Here is a 17603-nt window from a genome sequence, read left to right on the forward strand (position 1 = left end):
GGGCCCTCGGTGCGATCAAGTGCTTTGTGCTGTTATGCCATTAGCGTTACAAACTTAAGCGAGTATGTATGACTCTGCGGGTGTAACAAAATACAGATGAACACACCTATTCTCATCGCGGTCGCAGTCGCAGCGTCGATGCTCAATCCCGCCCCTATTCGCTTGTCATCCGCTCCACCTTGATTTACGCTCCACCTTGTTACGTATGGCACATGTGAGCGTTTGTGTCATATCCCATTTATTATTGTATTTTGTATGGACTGTGCTCCCCTCACCAAACTCACCCACACACACATTGAGGTATGTGCGCTTGTATTGGTTAATGTACGTAGTGTAGCGGGTATATGGATCTGTGCGAATATCCATCATGTCATGCGTGAGTGAGTGAGTGTGTGTTTGTGTGTGCACGCAAATAGATGCGTTTGTACAGATATTTATTTATTATACAAATGCCACACAAACACACAAATACACGGCACAACTCAATAAATATTTCCAAGATAATTTATATGCAAAACAAGCTTTGACTTCTTTGCCTTGTTGCCGAACTTTTTCTTCTTCGCTCGCTCTCGCTGGCTCGGTTTATTTTGTTTATTTTTGTGTGTTTTTTCGCTAATTTTTTTCTGTTTTCTTTTTTCGCTTTTGCCGAACTGCCAGCCAACATTAGTCGGTGCTGTCGTTTATGCGGATTTTCAGCTTTTCCTTCAACTTTTTGAGTTGCGGCTTGGGGCTTGGGGCTGTGGTTGTGGTTGAGGTCTGGTGCCGCTGATGCCTCCGAGATTGTGCCAGTGACAGTGTTTGTCGATGTGTGCCGGCCAAGTGTATGGGTTGTTGTGTCGTGAAATTGATTTTTTCACACACTTCCTATTGCAAATTAACATAACCTTATAGGCTCACACACACACTCACACAACCGGCGATACATTGTATGTACATTGGTAGGCGCTCGCATGTGGGTATTATAAAATTTATGAGCCCGTTTAAATTGTACTGATTGTTTGGCATTTTATAAATGAAAAACATCCCAAAGGAAAATTAGATACTCGCAGCCGTCGGTGAAAGGTGAAAGCGAAGGCCTGTGTGCGTGTGCTTGTGTTGGCATGCATGTACATATATAGAGCCATGAAAGCGTGCTTAAAAGCATTTGTAGGAAACACCCAGACATGTTCTTTGGTGAATTGCTGTATTGAATACGCGTACAAGGTGTTCAGTCAGGTGTACCACAGTTATCCTAATAAATCACAGGAGACAAAAAGTGGATCCAAAGAAAAATTCATTTCACTCATTTATACAGCATCTTTATAAGAAGTTTTTCTATCTCAGAATATTAAATAAATAGTTGTTTAATATTTGGTAGATAAGACATCAATCAGTTGGCTGCACATTTGTGACACCCTTTACCGGCGGGCGCTCCTTCTTTGTTCTGCGCTTCATTGTTTTTGTCATTGTTGTTGGCGTCAACGATCATCAATCAAATTAATGAAAATGATAAAATTTACATAATAGAAATTTAATGATTGTAAATTTTTATGATTGTTAATGAATCGCCGAACCCACACGCAGCCACAGAATGTTACTACTAATAAGATATAGTATAGTCACTCAACTGTGTAGCTCGATAATGCTTTATGTACTCCAACTATGAGGTTGTTTTGTCAGTTGTGTACGTGTGTTTCAGACGTATGAAATAAATTACTATGAGACAGCATGGTTATTGTTTTTTTCTTTTCTCTTCTCTGCAGAGAAGTGTCACGCTATTTCCCCCGCTCTCTAAGTGCGGGAGGGGTTCGGGTTTCTCATTATTCTATAGATGTAGAAAAAATAAGTAAACGTCACCCTCAAGTAGAGATATCACTTTGATGAATTTAATTTCTTTAATTATATTCCTGACGTATTATATTTGCGGTGTGGAACGCGTGTGTATGAGATACGCAAAACACTCTCATTCTCATATTAATGTGTCACACGCAGGATTCCCCGCTGGCAGTAATGAGTAATGATTTACGCAGCAAGCGGTTTTTCCATTTCTCTGTGTGCTGAATGGTTTCTTGGTCGGTGCTTAAATTTCAATAAGAAGCATTTCAAGCTCTCTCACGGAACAAATACTCGTAAGTTGTGAATTACAGTTCGATATGGAGAGAAATTATGAAATTTCAATAAATAAGTTGTCGAAAATTTTTGCAAATCGCTTGCTCTGAGATATGGCTTTTTATATTACATCATGGGAAAACATAATGAAATGAATGAGTTTCCGTATATATTCTGGATTATTATATTGTATATATTGGAGTAAAAATTATCGTTTCCAAGAAGAGTACTGATATTAATATAGAACTGTCACAGAAATGAGATGACAAACTGTCAATAGTATTTCAATGACCTGAAAATACAGTGCAAGTATAAGAGACCGATCTCACAAAAAAAGAAAAAGAAAATTGCTTCGAGATAACTTATACGGGCTAATGTCTTCATTAGATGCAATTACGACTTCTTAGTTCGAACTATATTTAACTGAAAAAAATGTCTAAAAGCGAAGAGGATATGAAGGAATATCATCAGAAACAAGTTAGTTGTAAGATTCTCAAACGCATTCCAACTTCTTGCTATAACCTAAAAATATTTTCGAATTTGGTAATGGGACAAGTCGTGAAGATGATGATTTTAGAATGCCAAACACTCCATTTGCGAAGGAGTATTTCTCAGATCAAAGGAAACAAATTAACTGATCCGATGCGCTCAGACAAACACATCGCATGATTTGTTGGAGTGAAGTTTTGATTCGGTATTGACATTTCTGCATTTATTTGAAGTATCGCGTATGCCTGTATCCCCATACACTTGCTGACATACAAAGATTATTAGATGTGAACTAAGATCTTTATCTTTTTATTAATTCAGCATAGATGGCACGTGTACCTTTGTCTCTTACATAAATAAGTGATCAAATACTGGAATTTTCTTTAAAGAACTTCCACACGCATACACATGCTCACACAAAAACTCACTTAAATGTTGATATTTACTTGCTCCTGTGAACGTTCCCTTTCCAAGCGTGAGAATGCTTGAGGGACGGAACATTCTCAAAGTTCAGCGGGCGGGAATACACATTTCGGAGGAAGTGAAGCCACGAAAGTCTCGCTTCCAGTGCATTATCCAGACAGGCGGATCCCTGCTGTGCAGTGGCACGCATCGACCAGACCAGCACCCATGCATTATCCCTCCGTTTCTAAACAACTTGTACACGCTCTTTCACAGTCTACTCGGCTCAGTAACTTCGAGTTTTGCCCAAAACACGGACACATCAACACACATGTGGTGCACGCCCCCTATCCAACAGCACCTCCTGTTGACACATTGCTACTGCACTTTGTTGGAATGATGACAGCTCGTCTGCGTGAGCGAATGAGTGAATTCAGTGGACTCGTGCCAACTCCGTGCAACGCAAAAGTGAAAAGCTCTTGATAGCCAGGCGAGGCGGCGAACACAGTCAGACAACAACAAAGGCGAACTAGCCGAAAGAATGTGTTTGTTTTGCCAGCCTGCTGCCTGGCTGCCTGCTGCGGTTTAGTTAGCGAACTAAGCAGTGGGAGGGGGCAAGCGGCAGGATGGCGTGGTAGTGATTGTTCTGGCAGAGTGTTGGTTTTGCGGTTGCTGCATGCGAGTGCGATCGAGCACACACCCCGCTCACGTAACATTCGCTTTCAGATTCATTCTTGTGGTCGCTTGGCTTGACGAGCGTGTGTGCGACGTCGCCTTCATTCTAACTCCTGTGGGCATTAGGTGTTTAAGAGGCGCAATGTGATGGAGGCGCAGGCTTCATCTTACGCACCCAAATCTCTTCACTACCCCAGTTTCCCATTCTCCTTTCGTCAAGCGGAACAAACAGCGCCACACTCACATGTGCGCTCGGTTTGCATGCGGCAGCCTTCGGAGAGATTAGGTCATGGCGGGCAACTCGTGCGTACTCATTCAACGTTACTTAAACTATTTTATTGGATTTACAGTTTGCGGCTGCTGCTGTTGTCGTTATTGTTATCATTGTTGTTGTTACCGACTACCCCACAGCGTCTCAGCTTGAATATTTCAGAGTCTTTTATTCTTCCTAATTTCATTTTCTCCCCTTTCTGTCCGGTCGCTGCATACTAAACTCGGTTGAATGTGTGGCAAACGTGGTGTCAAATTGCTGACGGCATTCTGCCTTCTATTGAGTGCGCGCAATTTCCTCGATTTTGTGTTTTTGTGCTTTCATGAGTTTTTCTGCACTTTTGGCTGTAAAGTTCCTACCAATTGCTATATTGTCAGGTTTCTTTGTAATATCATCTTCAAAAAATATTGTTTACTAGGACCCAATAAAGTTTTTGTGGAACAGTGAAAATAAACTAGAGGAAGTCGAATAGAAACCACAAATAAAATTTTAAATTCTTTATATTTAATTTTTTTTATTGAATATTACTGTATTCGAAATTTCTTAATTCGAAAGATTTCGGTGAATATTTTTAAATTCCGTAAAAACCGTTTGCAGTTAATCCTTTTCAGTCTACTATGTGGGCTTTGAAAACTCCAGCTGCCTTATATTTCTGCCTTCAGCTTCGCTTTCCATCGGATGTAAGGTTAGTATTTGTAACCTCTCACAAAATTATCGAATGGACCACAAAACCACAAACGCTATGAAGTGCCCCAATTTCACTTTTTCTTCGGGTTCTTCCACAACAATTTCAGCAAATTCAATTTTAATATACGCGATTGCAACAAGGAATGTAAATATAAATATATTTGTACATACAAAATGTTATGAGCCCATATTGGTTGACCTACATGTATTCAGCCAAGAAAGTGCCCTGTTGGAATGTAAACTTGATTGTTAACAGGGTATGCAACATGAAGCATGTTTAATAAAGACAGTTAGAGCCCCAACTACTGAGGTGTTTACGCATCGCTAGTACTACTATCTGGGGAGTCCAATTTCCGGCTATAAATATAACAAATATATTATACAGGACCAGTTTATATACTTTTTAGTGAGCTGAACATGGGAGGTTCTTGAAATTGATATGAAAATCATTTGCTTTACACTTTTGTATTTGAATCTAGCCAAGGAATTGCCAAAACAAAATATAATATATCAAATATGCAAAGAGAAGACCATCCAAGCTTTGCAGCAGGGTCATTCCAAAGTCTTTGTGCTTCTCCGAATTTAAATATAAAGGAAATTTTACAAATTCAAATATTTATTTGTGTGCCTTTATCCATATTTATTGTGTGTAATATTATTGTGAAAGAATGTAGAATGGTTCAAAACAAATTGTGTACGGCGAGCTTAAATTCGTACGGAACCAAGCAATATGGGCCGGCTACTGCTGTTGAATATTTAAATATGATTTCTCTGAAGTAAGTATGTACCTACTCGTATAAGAGAATATTCAGAGCACTGCTTGAAGTGATTTACTCAAAATTGTAGAATCCTCCGAAATTAAGACTCTAATCTTAGAAAAATTAATGGATATTTTGTAAGACCTTTGTCTTTGAGAATTACAAAAATCGTCGTGGCAAGTATACAAGTCTTCCACTTTTCCATTTTCTTTGATCTAAAGTTAAGCGGGCCTGAACCGGAACCTAAAGGGGTTCTGAGCATGCTGGCGTCGTCTCGGCTAGTCATTGTACGAATTGTAGTAGTTGCAGGCAACCATAATACCCTTGGGAAATGTACCTCGGTTAACAGTTCTTGTATGCATGTGTGTTATTATTCCGAAGCGATGAAGAGAAAATCGAAAATGAAAGTAATACAAGAACAGTGAAGAAGAAGCAAAGAGCATATTTTATGTAAAGCGCATAACGCATCACTACTATCTTGCAACACTGCAACAATGCACTGTTTCTGGACCCAAATTCGTTTGTCGGGTATGTAAATGGGGAAGAAAGCAAATGAGTAAGCTTCCAAAATTTTCAGGCCGCAAGGCTGGGTTTTTGTCACGACATGGCATGGCATTTGTCGTCGGAATGCGGTATCGGGCGGCATAAATATATGCCGGACTATTTGTATTAGAGTACGATTTCTGAGGATCGTATTTTCTTTTCCGAACTTTAAATGGGATAAATAAAGGCAAACATTTATTCCATAGGCTAAGCTCAATAACTGCGGTTGTGTTTGTTTTTGCATTTGTATGTCTCCGGCTATGGCTTTGCACACAATTTACGGCAATGCGCTGAAGTTGAAAGCAATTGGAAAGCAGTAAGCAACACACATTTGTTTTTACTTTACTCCCTAATCCGATAAGAACCGAACACCTGAGTTATTATTTTATTCATGGCCGGAGTTGTATTATTTGGCAGACACACACACACAGAACTGCAAAGCACAGTCCTTAAGCACGGCAAAGCCCCGCCTAAGACTTTATGCATCTGCGCTTAAAGGCAGTCGTAATTGAATGTTTACCTTCACCTACGTCCTACACAGTTACATATGTGTGAATATGTGCGCCAGCATGCGGTGTGGAGTTCGGGCGTTCTTTCCTTTCGAATACTTAAAAATCTCAATTTATGGAGTGTTCGAAGGAATATTTGCTAGACGCCCTCAACAGTCAGAAAGCAGCCACTTTCACACTTGGCGGCCGTAAAATGAATTTGGGCAGCGAGAAAGGCGCAGCTGCAACTGTAACGGGCCCAACCAAGCAACAAACCAACTATGGGGCGAACAAGTCCTACCGTCCGAGGGATCTCATCATTCGCACGCTGCGGCTATTTAGCTGCATTGTACCAGAAGCGCTTGGCGTCGTTATGGTCTGAAAGTGACGAGGGCGCTTCACAGTGGCACTGACGAGGCAATGCTATTTGGCCAGCACTGCGGTATAGAGCGCACACCCAGGAAAAAATATATAACTGTATTTATGTGCACATACGGACACTTTTGGAGCAGTAGACATGTTACGTTGAAACATTAAAGGTTTAGGATGTTTGTTTGCTAACTCCGTAGCACTTCTTATAAAGACTTCTATATTTGTATAGGAGATTTGTATGTCAAGCAAAAAATTTTGAAAATTAGATATTGAATAAATATGGAAATCGAAATGACAGCTATCAATTGGGCACAAATTAAGGAAATGAAATTTGAATTCTTTTTAGTTTTTAATTAATTTAACTTAGTTACGAAATTCCAAGCCTGTATAATTGACTTTTAAATTACGTGGTTTACACAGTTGTTGCAAGTTCTTTTGAAACAGCAAGGAGAGCCGCGTCTCTGATTCTGTCTGAGAGTAGATTGTGCCATGTTCTCACAAGAATAAATCAAGAATATCGACGAGAATGGAAACTGTCAGTGAGCCAGGAGTAGGCACATCACAGGACTAAGCGCTTTTTCGAGAACGCGGGAAAGTTAATATTTTTGAGTATGAATATTTTTAACTACATATGTGTTCGTATAAAAAAAAATAAATCTTCTTAACTGAAAAGCAAACCTATATATGCTTCACACCAAAGTCTACATATTCGCATCTTAAATTTCCTCATAAGCATGTTATGAAATATCCTTTACTCTGGCATTTTTGAATATTGGAGCATTGTCTGTCCGCGCGTACATGCGTGTTCTCGTAAGTGGATTGCGCCACCCGTCAGCCGCAAAATTGAAATTGAATTGACAATGGCGAACTCGCATCGCCTTAAACTTACACAGCGATTAACATACAATACAACATACCCAACAGGAAAGCATTTCCCCAAAAATATCCTGCACGAGGAGACTTTGTGATTCACAACTGTGGTCAACAACTGAAGTCAACAAACCGATCGCTACTTCGCTTCCGTTGGCCAATGAATCTCGAGCACTTCGAGATAGTTTGGAACCATTGGAAGGTCTGTAGAGGAAGAGTAAATGAACACAATTAAGTTCCAGGCCATCAGCTAGTGCCGTGTTGGATTTGCCCCGCAGGGTACATAACAACTATATACACAGCCCTTTATACATATGTATGTCAGATGAGCAAACAGCGGCGTGTTTCGGTTTGTGCCGACAAAGGGGACTTGTTGACAATGAATTTGGCAGTTGGCAACGATTGGCAGCATTTGGCGGTTGGCACTGAATCAAATCAGACACACTGCCTTCCCGAGTGTATGTTTATTGTTGTTATTATTGGCATTGCGATTGCGATTGCGATTGCTTTCCCCGCCACAATCGCATTCGTATCGTAATCGCATTCAAATTCACAAATTTCGATTGTCAACGCAATTGATGCTGCCAACAAATGCAGATGTCAAAAGTGAAAAGTTGCCGTTGTGGTTGTTGTTGGTGTAGCTGCCGCTGCTGTTGATTATTCGCTGATTGACTGGCGTAAGCAAAGTGGCAGTGATTTCCGGATAACTTTGATACATGGTAAGCTACCCGACGATGCCCATTTGCAACTTGTTAGAGCGCCATTATTATTGTGTCAATTGCATGGAGAACTGAAATTATTGACATTCTCATCTCGCACCGCCACGCGTGCCTCGCTGACAAGTGTTGCATGCGCCATAGACACTAAATGCGTTTGTTACCGTTACTTTTATTGAGTTCCACAAAATGTTTACCACATCTCACTTTCCATAAGGATTCAGGTAAAAATGGTCACCTTAATGTGACATCTCCTTGTACACCACAGGCTTTCCGGTCTTCTGGAACTATTCCCTTCACTTCCGCAAAATACTACTAACCCCACCTCTATTCCAGTTGTTATATAACCCAATACACCTGCTTGTGGCAAGTTCATTACTGTTTATCCCCTTGTATTCTTTGGATCCTTTGCCGCATGGAGAAAAGAAACGAGTGTCTAGATATGTATACAGTTTTGATTTATTATTTGTTTGTCACAAGCGAATGCGAAATGAATTTAAATCGGAAAAAATCTACATTAAAACATTAAATGTGTACGTATGTATTTAAGAGCATACAGCGAGTCTACATAAAAGCTAGATTAGAAATCTGCATGGGCACAGGACGCAGGACGCAGAGGGCTTCTCGGTGTTTGAGGTTTCCATACTGGTGCATGTGGATGTGATGTGGCGTGAGCGGTTGGGTTGCGGTTGCGGCTTCCCTGGTGTCTCCGCCGCAGTTGTGAGTTCAGCAAAACAAGGTTTTGATATTAGCATGCGTACATTTGCGCCGCTGCCGAGCGCGACAGGTTACGGCTGCAGAGCCACCTTTCTTATATCCACTTCGGCCGGCACCATGGGTGGTCGAACTTCAATGCCGCGCACTGGCTGTCGGTCCAAGTGATGAATTACTTTGTAAACTTCACTTCTATTCAAGTCGATTTTCTTTTCAGGCTTTTGATACTTCATGAAGTTGACTCTACACATGTGTGTGAGTGTGGGTGTGTGCGTTGAGGCGGCCGACATACGCCGAGCACAGCGAAAAACACGAATACGCGGAATAAATGGAATAAAATAGAGCACAAAGTGGAATTATTTTCAACATGAAGCAAGTTGCCATGCAATAGTTGTAGCAATTCCACAGACATAATAGAAATGAGGAAAACGCAAAAAGGTGAAATGTTGAATGCTGAATGCTGAAATGGTGGAGTGGCGGAGTGGCAGAGGTATGAGTAAAATGAAAAGCATGTCGATAAAAACTATTGAATGCTGAATGAAATAAAATAAATTGCTTGGTGAGCAGGGACTTCAAACTGCCTGTCAGCCGCTCAGATGGTCTAACATTGGGCTGACCCGACCGCTGCAGCTGCGCCGAACAGCACGAGCAAAAACGCAGAACAAACAAGCATTAAAGCATATGAATGATATTTGATTGAAGTGCAATTGATTGTTCATCACTCGCTTCCGAAACGATGCTGCGCGAGTGGGTCGGCGGTATTTGATGTGTCGACGCTCGGTATGGATGACTGGCGTGCAGCCTTTGTATTTACATACTCGTATGATTCATGAGTGAGTGGTGGGGTGCACGCCGTTAATTTCTTTATGTGAATTATTGGAAAAACAGCGCCAACGCAATAACTCTTATTCACTTTTATATGCATTAATGCAAAAACATAAAGGAATATTTTCATTTAATGAAATAAATTTTAAAGCTGATTACCTGGAGAGCAAGCAGCGAGTTTTTTAATGATTTAATTTGTTCAATTTTTGTCATGGCTTTATGGTATATTCAATTCTCTATTTACATTAACTATTCTCCAGAGAAAACAAGGAATAATAAAATATGATACTACTCATTCAAAGGCAAATGCTTTCTTAGCTGAACGATCGGTCAATAAATGTCTTACATGAAGTGCCAGTGCACGGACGAAGGGAGGACCATGGCATATGCAGATATGCATGTACAGACACATTGTAATTGAGCTGAAGGATATTGAGTTGCGATCCTTGTTCAGAGCTCTGCCAATTAAAAGTTGGCAGTTTCATTTCCTTGGCAAAATAGCAATTTTAAAATCCTTAAATTCAACTAGATAAATAGAAAGTGCCAATTTCAACTTCGGATGAATAAATTTGAACTAAAAGTGTAATACATATATGTATATGTATAGGTATATATGCAATACAATGTTATTCAATAACTGCACTTTCTTGATTTGCAAATGAATGAAAGGAATGCATTAATTGGCAAATAAACGTGTAATCGTAGTTTCTATTAAAAAATTGGCAAATATTCACGTGAAAGGCCACACAATACACCGAGTAATGAATGGGAGAGTGAACATGAATCCTAAATAAATTGAATGGAAAATGAAAACACATACATATAATTTACAAATGAAATAGGACAGGATATGAACAATTCGCTTTGAACTACGTCTTTCATTAAATTGCGGAAGAATATTCGTGAAGTTGGAGGTGGGTCCTGAGGATTTCACATACACATTCACACATGTATTTCAAATACAAAAATATCATAAAATGCATATTTTATAATCAAATGATAGATGTGTGTCCGTCCACATAAATTATTTCGTGCATACCTTGGATCGTAGCCAAGCAATGGACTTTCAAATGTGCAACTTCGTTGGCGATGGATATACAAGAATATGTGAATGCCGATGAATGCAGATGCGATGGAATGTGCACACAAACAATATGGAGTTAATGTGTGGTTGTAGTTGTTGTCGTCACATGCCATAAACCATGAAATCAATACGAAAAATAAATGAAATGAGGGATGTGTAAAAATGGTTATTCATTAAAATAACTGTACAAGAGTCGTGAACAACTTCAATTGTTTACTAAAATTATTAAATTTTTAAAGACATTTTTTGAAAATATATAACACATTCTCCGGCAAGAGAGCCATATTAAATTCAGCAGCCAATGTCTCGAACAGCAAAATAATTTTAGGGCTTTTCTGAATCGTAACCATGTTAACTGTTATTACTTTAAATTCAGCTGAAGCTTTTGACACATTTCCTAATGCAGGGTCCTTCATTAAAAGATTAAAGTTACATACATACTTTGTATTACTTAATGCAATAAGCAACATATTTTCCGAAGGAATTTGACCATGCTGATTATGAGGTCAAAACTAAATGACTTAAGAGAATTGAAAAGGAGTCTATCCTAGAGCCGTGGATCGAAATTAGTTGGGAAACTTCAAAATAATTCTTTATTTTTGTACTAATAGTAGTACTGTTATTATTTCCTGAAATTCGGAGGGGTTTTCATCCACTGTTACTCTAAAATCCCTACATAGACCGAAAAAATTCAGGCCCAACCATTCCTTAATTTCTTTTTATCGTATTAGGAGTTTGAACCATGATTTAATGCTTGAAGACGAGCACTCCCCAAATATTCTTGACTATATTTCGGTCAATTAGGTCTACTAAATATTTTCTCTCTAAGTATATCTGTGATAATGTGTAAGTTTTATATAGATATGGGCTGCTTCAAAAATGAAGAGATGAATTTGATTGTGGACCGTAAAGAGCTTTTGAAATTAAATTGAAAGGTGCAAATATAGTTACCCTAAAGTGGTGCCGGTGATGAGTTCCGCTTGTGCACTTAGGGTTTCCGCAATGAACTCATCGTTGTAAGCGTCCTTGGGTCGATACCAGCGTCTGCCGCCGGGCAATACAAGGGGTCGCTCGGAGGATGGTGTTAATGGACCAAAGGCGCGTTTCGAACGGCGGGGATTAGTCTTGCGCTCCAACTGCTCCTCAAGCTCCTCGATGACTTCGTTGCGCTGCCAGTTTTGAGGCCAGTTTCATGTAATTTACGGTCATTTCAAACTCAAACAAATATACATAAAGCGGGCATTGGTTAGAGATAGAGTGTACGTGTGTGGTGGAGTTAGTGTCATTGGTATGGTGTTGTAATAATTAACACGTGATTCTCTTGAGATTATCTAACGGTTACTTTAAGGTTTTTTTTTTGTAAGTTTATAGCATGCGAAGGAAAACGAAAGCTGTAGTCGGCTTTTTGTTCAATTTACGTTTATTCTTTTGTTTTTGGGAATTATTTTTTGCCAAAATTTTAAATTTTGATTATTTGTAGGGTTTTTGAGAAGCAGCCGATTTTGTTAAAGCACGCTCTTGCTTAAATTCTCATCTTCATAATTCAAAGCGTACTGTTTGCCGCTGTAAAAGACCAAAAGCTTTAAATAGGGCTATTATTTAGTGGATAATAAGATATTTGGAACTTAAAGGGCTAAATAATTAGATTGATTCATGTAATTGTTTGAACTAGATCTTCACTAAATTCAAGAAGGCTTAGATGCAGAATCGCTTCAATGTTATTATATTCCACGAGGTGCAAATATCTAAATATATTTGTTAAATATTAAGTCCACTAAAATCTTTGGCTTTTATTACGCTATTTACGGCTTTAATTTCTACTTTGGCAAGTATTTTGTGTTAGTTTTAAACCATATTCATTGATAGAAAGTTGTGTTGCTCACCTTTTGCTTCTTGACATTCTGCTCCTCCTCCATTTGCTGCATATCTTCTTTGTTTTGTTTTGCTTCCTGAATCTTCACTGCATCTAAAGCGGGGGCATCAGTTTCAACGCTTTCTTTGACCTCCTCTGTAACAACAGCAATATTCTCGGTGATTCCCGAACCATCCTGACTGCAATTTGGGTCGAGCTCTGGTGCTATAAATACAAGGATCCAGTTGGGTTAATCATGCTTCCAGCTATGCAGCTGCACTTATTTACAATACACATTAACATAACTTACCATCGTCCGCTTTGATCACTTCAGCGCCTTCGTCAATTTTTTCTAGATTAATAGATCGCGTCTCAGAGGTAGTTGGAGCAGGAACAAACTGAGGCTGTGAGGCGGTCTGCAACTGGAAGGCTGGCAGAAGTGTTGCCAATTGCTTTGTGACTGCATCGAGGGTGGATTGTATGGTGGAGGGCAGAGAAGAAAGTGCGGCCAATTGGCGTTGCACATCGGCCAATTGACGTTCGAGGGCCAGTTCCTCTTCGGTCTTTTCGCGCTGTGGTATCGACTGATTAGGTTCAGTAGATGCTTCTTGCTTCGTTGCTACTTCATTTGTAGGTGCAGACTCTTCAGACTTCTCTTCCAATATTACCGCTGTTTCGTTTGGTGTTGATAGTTCCATGTTATTGCTTTGACCTTCCTCTTCGTTTTCTACTTGGTTATCGCTTGTCAATGTGGGTTTGTCAACCGTCTCTACTTGCTGACTCTCTTCATCCTCAGCTGGCGGTTCAACTATAATTTTTACATCCTCCAAATTCGGCAATTCGCTGTCAGTTGGTGGAGGTTCTTCAACTTCCTCAACCTTTGGTGGTGACGGTTGTTTACTTTCGATCACTAACTTTTGTTCAACTGGCTCCGTCGGTGGTTCGATTGGGCGCGGCTAAAAATCAAAGTTAAATTGCCGAAATAGTTGTCGTATCTTGGATAACTTTGACTTTGCTATTTACCATTGGAGATACTGAACGTGATCTGGGAGCTGACTTGACAATCTTAACCTTGTATGCATTGGCCGCTCTGCGTTCGGCCTCGATTTGTTCCTTGCTCTTCGGTATGGGACGATCAGGTTTCACCAGAAACGTTGACCACTTTTTGTTTTCTTTGTCCTTCTCAGCCCGCGTTTTGGTGGCGTCTTCGTTGAGGGTTCGCAAAACATCGCTGGTCATGCAAACACCAGGCTTGGGGAAAAGTCTATAGAAATTTACGCTAATATAATAGATATTAACAAACAAGCTCCAGCGCTCATATGCACATATAGCAAACAAAACGAACCCCAGGACGTCGTGCTCCTTAAGAACCTCAGATTCACCCGAAAGCACCGCAGCGATTTCTTCTTCAACCAACTTGATTTCCGTCTGTTCCGAAAGCACCGACGACGGCCGCTCTGGCAGCTCAGGTAAAATATCTGTCTGCGGCTCGGCTGCATCTTCCAATTGACGAGGGATAGGGCTCTTACGTCCACTCACATCGCCAAAAGTTTGTGGCGTTGCAGAACCTTCACCGCCATAAATGGGGAACATCTTCGACACCAACTCCTCTTCGCCCTCACTGCAACACAAACAAAATATTATTTTATATATGTATACTTTTCAACCACCATATTGATTTCGAACTATTTAACATTTACCGTTGAACTCCGATATAGAACACATTTCCACAGTGCCTAATTACTTTGTCCGCCTCGTCGTGTGCCAGTGGCGAGGTGGCAGTGTCGTTAATGCGCACAATGACGTCACCTTCACGCAAGCCGGCTTCCTCGGCAATGCTGCCCTCACTGACCTAAATTAGTGAAAAAGTAACACCAAATATATGGAAATCAAACACAGCCAAGGCTCCCGCAGACAAACAAAAAATGGAATAAAAATGAAAAGAAATAATAACATTAAAGTCTCCTCCACACATTCGCCACACTGAGTCAAGTGGCCGACTGTTTGCTAGGTCAGTGAGTTAATTTCGGCAATGAACCTTTTCACTTGGCCACTGTGGCCCCCCGAACAGTGCGTGACAGCGAATGCGACAGCCTCATTTGTTCACGTCCTCCGACTTGCGTTTCGCGTCTGCTGCTGCCTCTGCTGCGGCATTGAATGAAAATGCCAAAATGCCTCCTTCCTCCGTGATTTCCTTTTTGTTTCTTTGCCTGTCTGGCTAGACATTGAAGCATTGCGCGTTACCGATTGACAGTTGGCGGCTCGAAAATTGCGTGCGGCGCGGGGACAGCGGTGAAGCGCTCATTTCGACACCGCTGGTGCTCGGCAAGAAGCACGCGAGAGAAACAATGAACTTTGAGAACGCAGAAGTGTGGTAATAAAACACGAAAAATGCAAATGCGCACAGGGAAAAAGAAACTCGAATTTTATAGCAAAACAATGAGCGATGAAATGGTGTGCGGCCCACAAGACTGCTCGCATGAGCCGGCAGAGGCAGGTCTATCGGGCCTGTGGAAGCACACAAAGTTTATCTCACCTTTTTCAGAACCAATTAACAACTTTTTCTTAGGAACCACAGCTCAATAATACATATAAACATCGATGACACATTTGGAATTTGTGGAATTAAGTAACACGACGTGCGACATGGAAAGCTCATTAAGTAAGCAGCGGTACGAAAAAGAAGCCCACCTCTATTTAATTTTAAAGTTGTTTGCTAATATAGAAGATGGCGAATCAGCTATATCTCATTGGGAGAAGAATTGTGATTCCAATAAGAACTATTCACCGATCGGAAATTTTTTGAGCTACAATTCACGCGTTAAGGAAATTTGGTTTACTTGTTCATTCGTTGTGATTAAAAAGTTTTTTTTTTACAAATTCATGCATGAAATTAGCTTATTCTTTAATTAAGAGATATTCATTCCATTGTTTCTTTGTTCCACGTTCTCTTCGAATTCGCTATATCTGATGCAACACGCCTTATTTCTGCTCTCGTGTATTCTTGGCTGTGTTTAACGGCGAACAGAAGGTGTATAATTAAAAATACAAACGAATCCAAAGAAGGTGACTAAAATGAGTGGAAAGAGAGACAGTAGAGAGCAGAGTGGGCCTTCATGCGAAAATTTGCTGACAATAATGGCGATGTGATGATGGATGGATTGACAGATTGGAAGGAGGGCGAGATGAATGGCTGGCCGACTTTCCGATTAAATAAGAGCGCAGCGGCGGCAATGTGGGGCGAATCCTTTGTATGACTGCGCATACATATGTATTTGTGTGTCTGTCCGTCTGTTTATTTGTAGATATGTCAGCGTGTCTTATTGCACTGCATTGTTGTATGCACATACATACACACACATATATGTGTAAGCGATAATAAGCACCCTTGAGAGAGTGTGTGAGAGCTTACGTTCGCCGCACTCTTGCGTGTTGATTGGCAATAATAATAAAATATTTTATGGCCTGTTAATGTTAACGAAAAGTCATTTTAATTATTATTCCATTTGTCGCCGTGCAGTGAGCTAGCAAGTGGTCCTTTGTATTTTCCTTTATGACAAAATTCACATTAAAGCTGTAAAAGCTGCAGCTTTCTACCATTTATTGCGCACAACGCTTCAATTCCTCACTAACACACACGCACGTGGCTACGCAGCAGCGGATTTTTCATTGAAGTTACGTAATTTCATTTGACCACAAAAATTTTCATTTGGCCATTTTTGCTTTACTGCCGCCTTTGTTTCTGGAATTCCCGCGGCACAAAACGTCCCAGCCAATGGCGCACTCATAATAAATAGAATTTGAGGACGTAAATCCGACTTTGCGTGACCAGGGCGTCTACTAACCTTAACGACCGTCAGCGGAAATTGGAAGTCCGCACCGCCGACCAGACGGAACCCCCACGGCACGTTATCGAAGCGACACATTTTAATATCGATCACCATTTTGTACGTCTCAATTTATGCTCCACTTCGCGCACCAATATTGCCAATATATTTGCGACAATTAATAAATTTCCCGTGCAATTAGTTTGCGCTCGGTATTAGCGCGACCACTTGGCTAGCAGTTGTGCTACGACGGTGCAGTGAATTGGCAACTGACGCGACGACGGCGATGACCATCGGGCGACTGCTCACCGTCAGCACGTTGGCTCTTATCGGCGAACGCTGCTCTGGTGCCGTTGTCACTTGTTGCATCGCTCGAATCGCTGCTCCTGCTGAAGAGTCACGAACCTCTCGCCTGCCATTCGCTTCCTCGTTTTCTTGCCACACAACGACAATTACACACGTACACACGCTTGCAACTTCGTTAGCCCGCCGCTGGCTGATAATGAAATTTGTGTCGCTGAGTGTGACCGGCTAACTAATAAACTGGCTCTAGCCCACCGCGAGCCAGTTCGTCCGTCCGACAATCAATACAATTTGCGTGCCGACGTGACTGGCTGTCAGCAATTTCTCATTGATTGGCCACTAAGATGCTGGCGATAATTTATTTTTGTTGCTCCGGCATTTTCGGCTTTGTGCTTTTGCCGCAGTTTGCGTGTTGTTTCGCTATCGCTTTGCTTGCCATGTTTATTAATTTTCTATTGGTTTGCTCATTCCTTGTCGCATTGCTTCTGCATTTCGTTATTACATCGTGGCACGAATTAACGACCACCCTTTGTAGATCACAATTCGATTTGCTCGAATGCAATTTCTCACGGTTGGATTTAAAGGTTATGGTATGAGTCTTGATCTCGATAACAGCCGATAGTTGTCGCAAATTGAACT

At 40.8% G+C, this 17603-nt stretch overlaps 2 protein-coding genes across 7 annotated transcripts in view; one reads left to right on the forward strand and one right to left on the reverse strand.

The window, feature by feature from the left end:
• LOC105212950 (uncharacterized) overlaps nucleotides 1–17603 on the forward strand; it is a 125825-nt gene that overhangs the window by 9033 nt on the left and 99189 nt on the right. The window lies entirely within an intron of this gene.
• Zasp52_11 (fibrous sheath CABYR-binding protein) lies at nucleotides 8801–17011 on the reverse strand. 6 transcript variants are annotated; one of them, XM_011185347.3, is made up of 9 exons: nucleotides 16680–17011; nucleotides 14535–14686; nucleotides 14180–14455; nucleotides 13858–14113; nucleotides 13145–13790; nucleotides 12866–13059; nucleotides 11934–12151; nucleotides 10938–10976; nucleotides 8801–9316 (listed from the first exon to the last, which is right to left on the reverse strand). In XM_011185347.3, exons 1-9 carry the CDS (start codon nucleotides 16776–16778, stop codon nucleotides 9148–9150), a joined length of 2049 nt encoding a protein of 682 aa, XP_011183649.2. In that variant the 5' UTR covers nucleotides 16779–17011; the 3' UTR covers nucleotides 8801–9147. The 6 variants fall into 6 exon arrangements, with proteins under 6 accessions (XP_011183649.2, XP_011183650.2, XP_011183651.2 ...); XM_011185348.3 differs by having other exon boundaries at nucleotides 13858–14098; nucleotides 16680–17010; XM_011185349.3 differs by lacking the exon at nucleotides 10938–10976 and having other exon boundaries at nucleotides 16680–17010.

This window comes from Zeugodacus cucurbitae, chromosome 4 (assembly GCF_028554725.1).
Source record: "Zeugodacus cucurbitae isolate PBARC_wt_2022May chromosome 4, idZeuCucr1.2, whole genome shotgun sequence".
NCBI lineage: Eukaryota > Metazoa > Arthropoda > Insecta > Diptera > Tephritidae > Zeugodacus > Zeugodacus cucurbitae.

Bases quoted from the DNA above. Each gene is read 5' to 3' on its own strand.
- Zasp52_11 (XM_011185347.3), bottom strand. From the start codon at position 16,778: ATGGTGATCGATATTAAAATGTGTCGCTTCGATAACGTGCCGTGGGGG. The intron at 14,114-14,179 runs GTTCGTTTTGTT...CTATTATATTAG, and splicing joins AAGGAGCACGACGTCCTGGG to CGTAAATTTCTATAGACTTT. The intron at 12,152-12,865 runs GTGAGCAACACA...CAAAACTGGCAG, and splicing joins AGAATGTCAAGAAGCAAAAG to CGCAACGAAGTCATCGAGGA.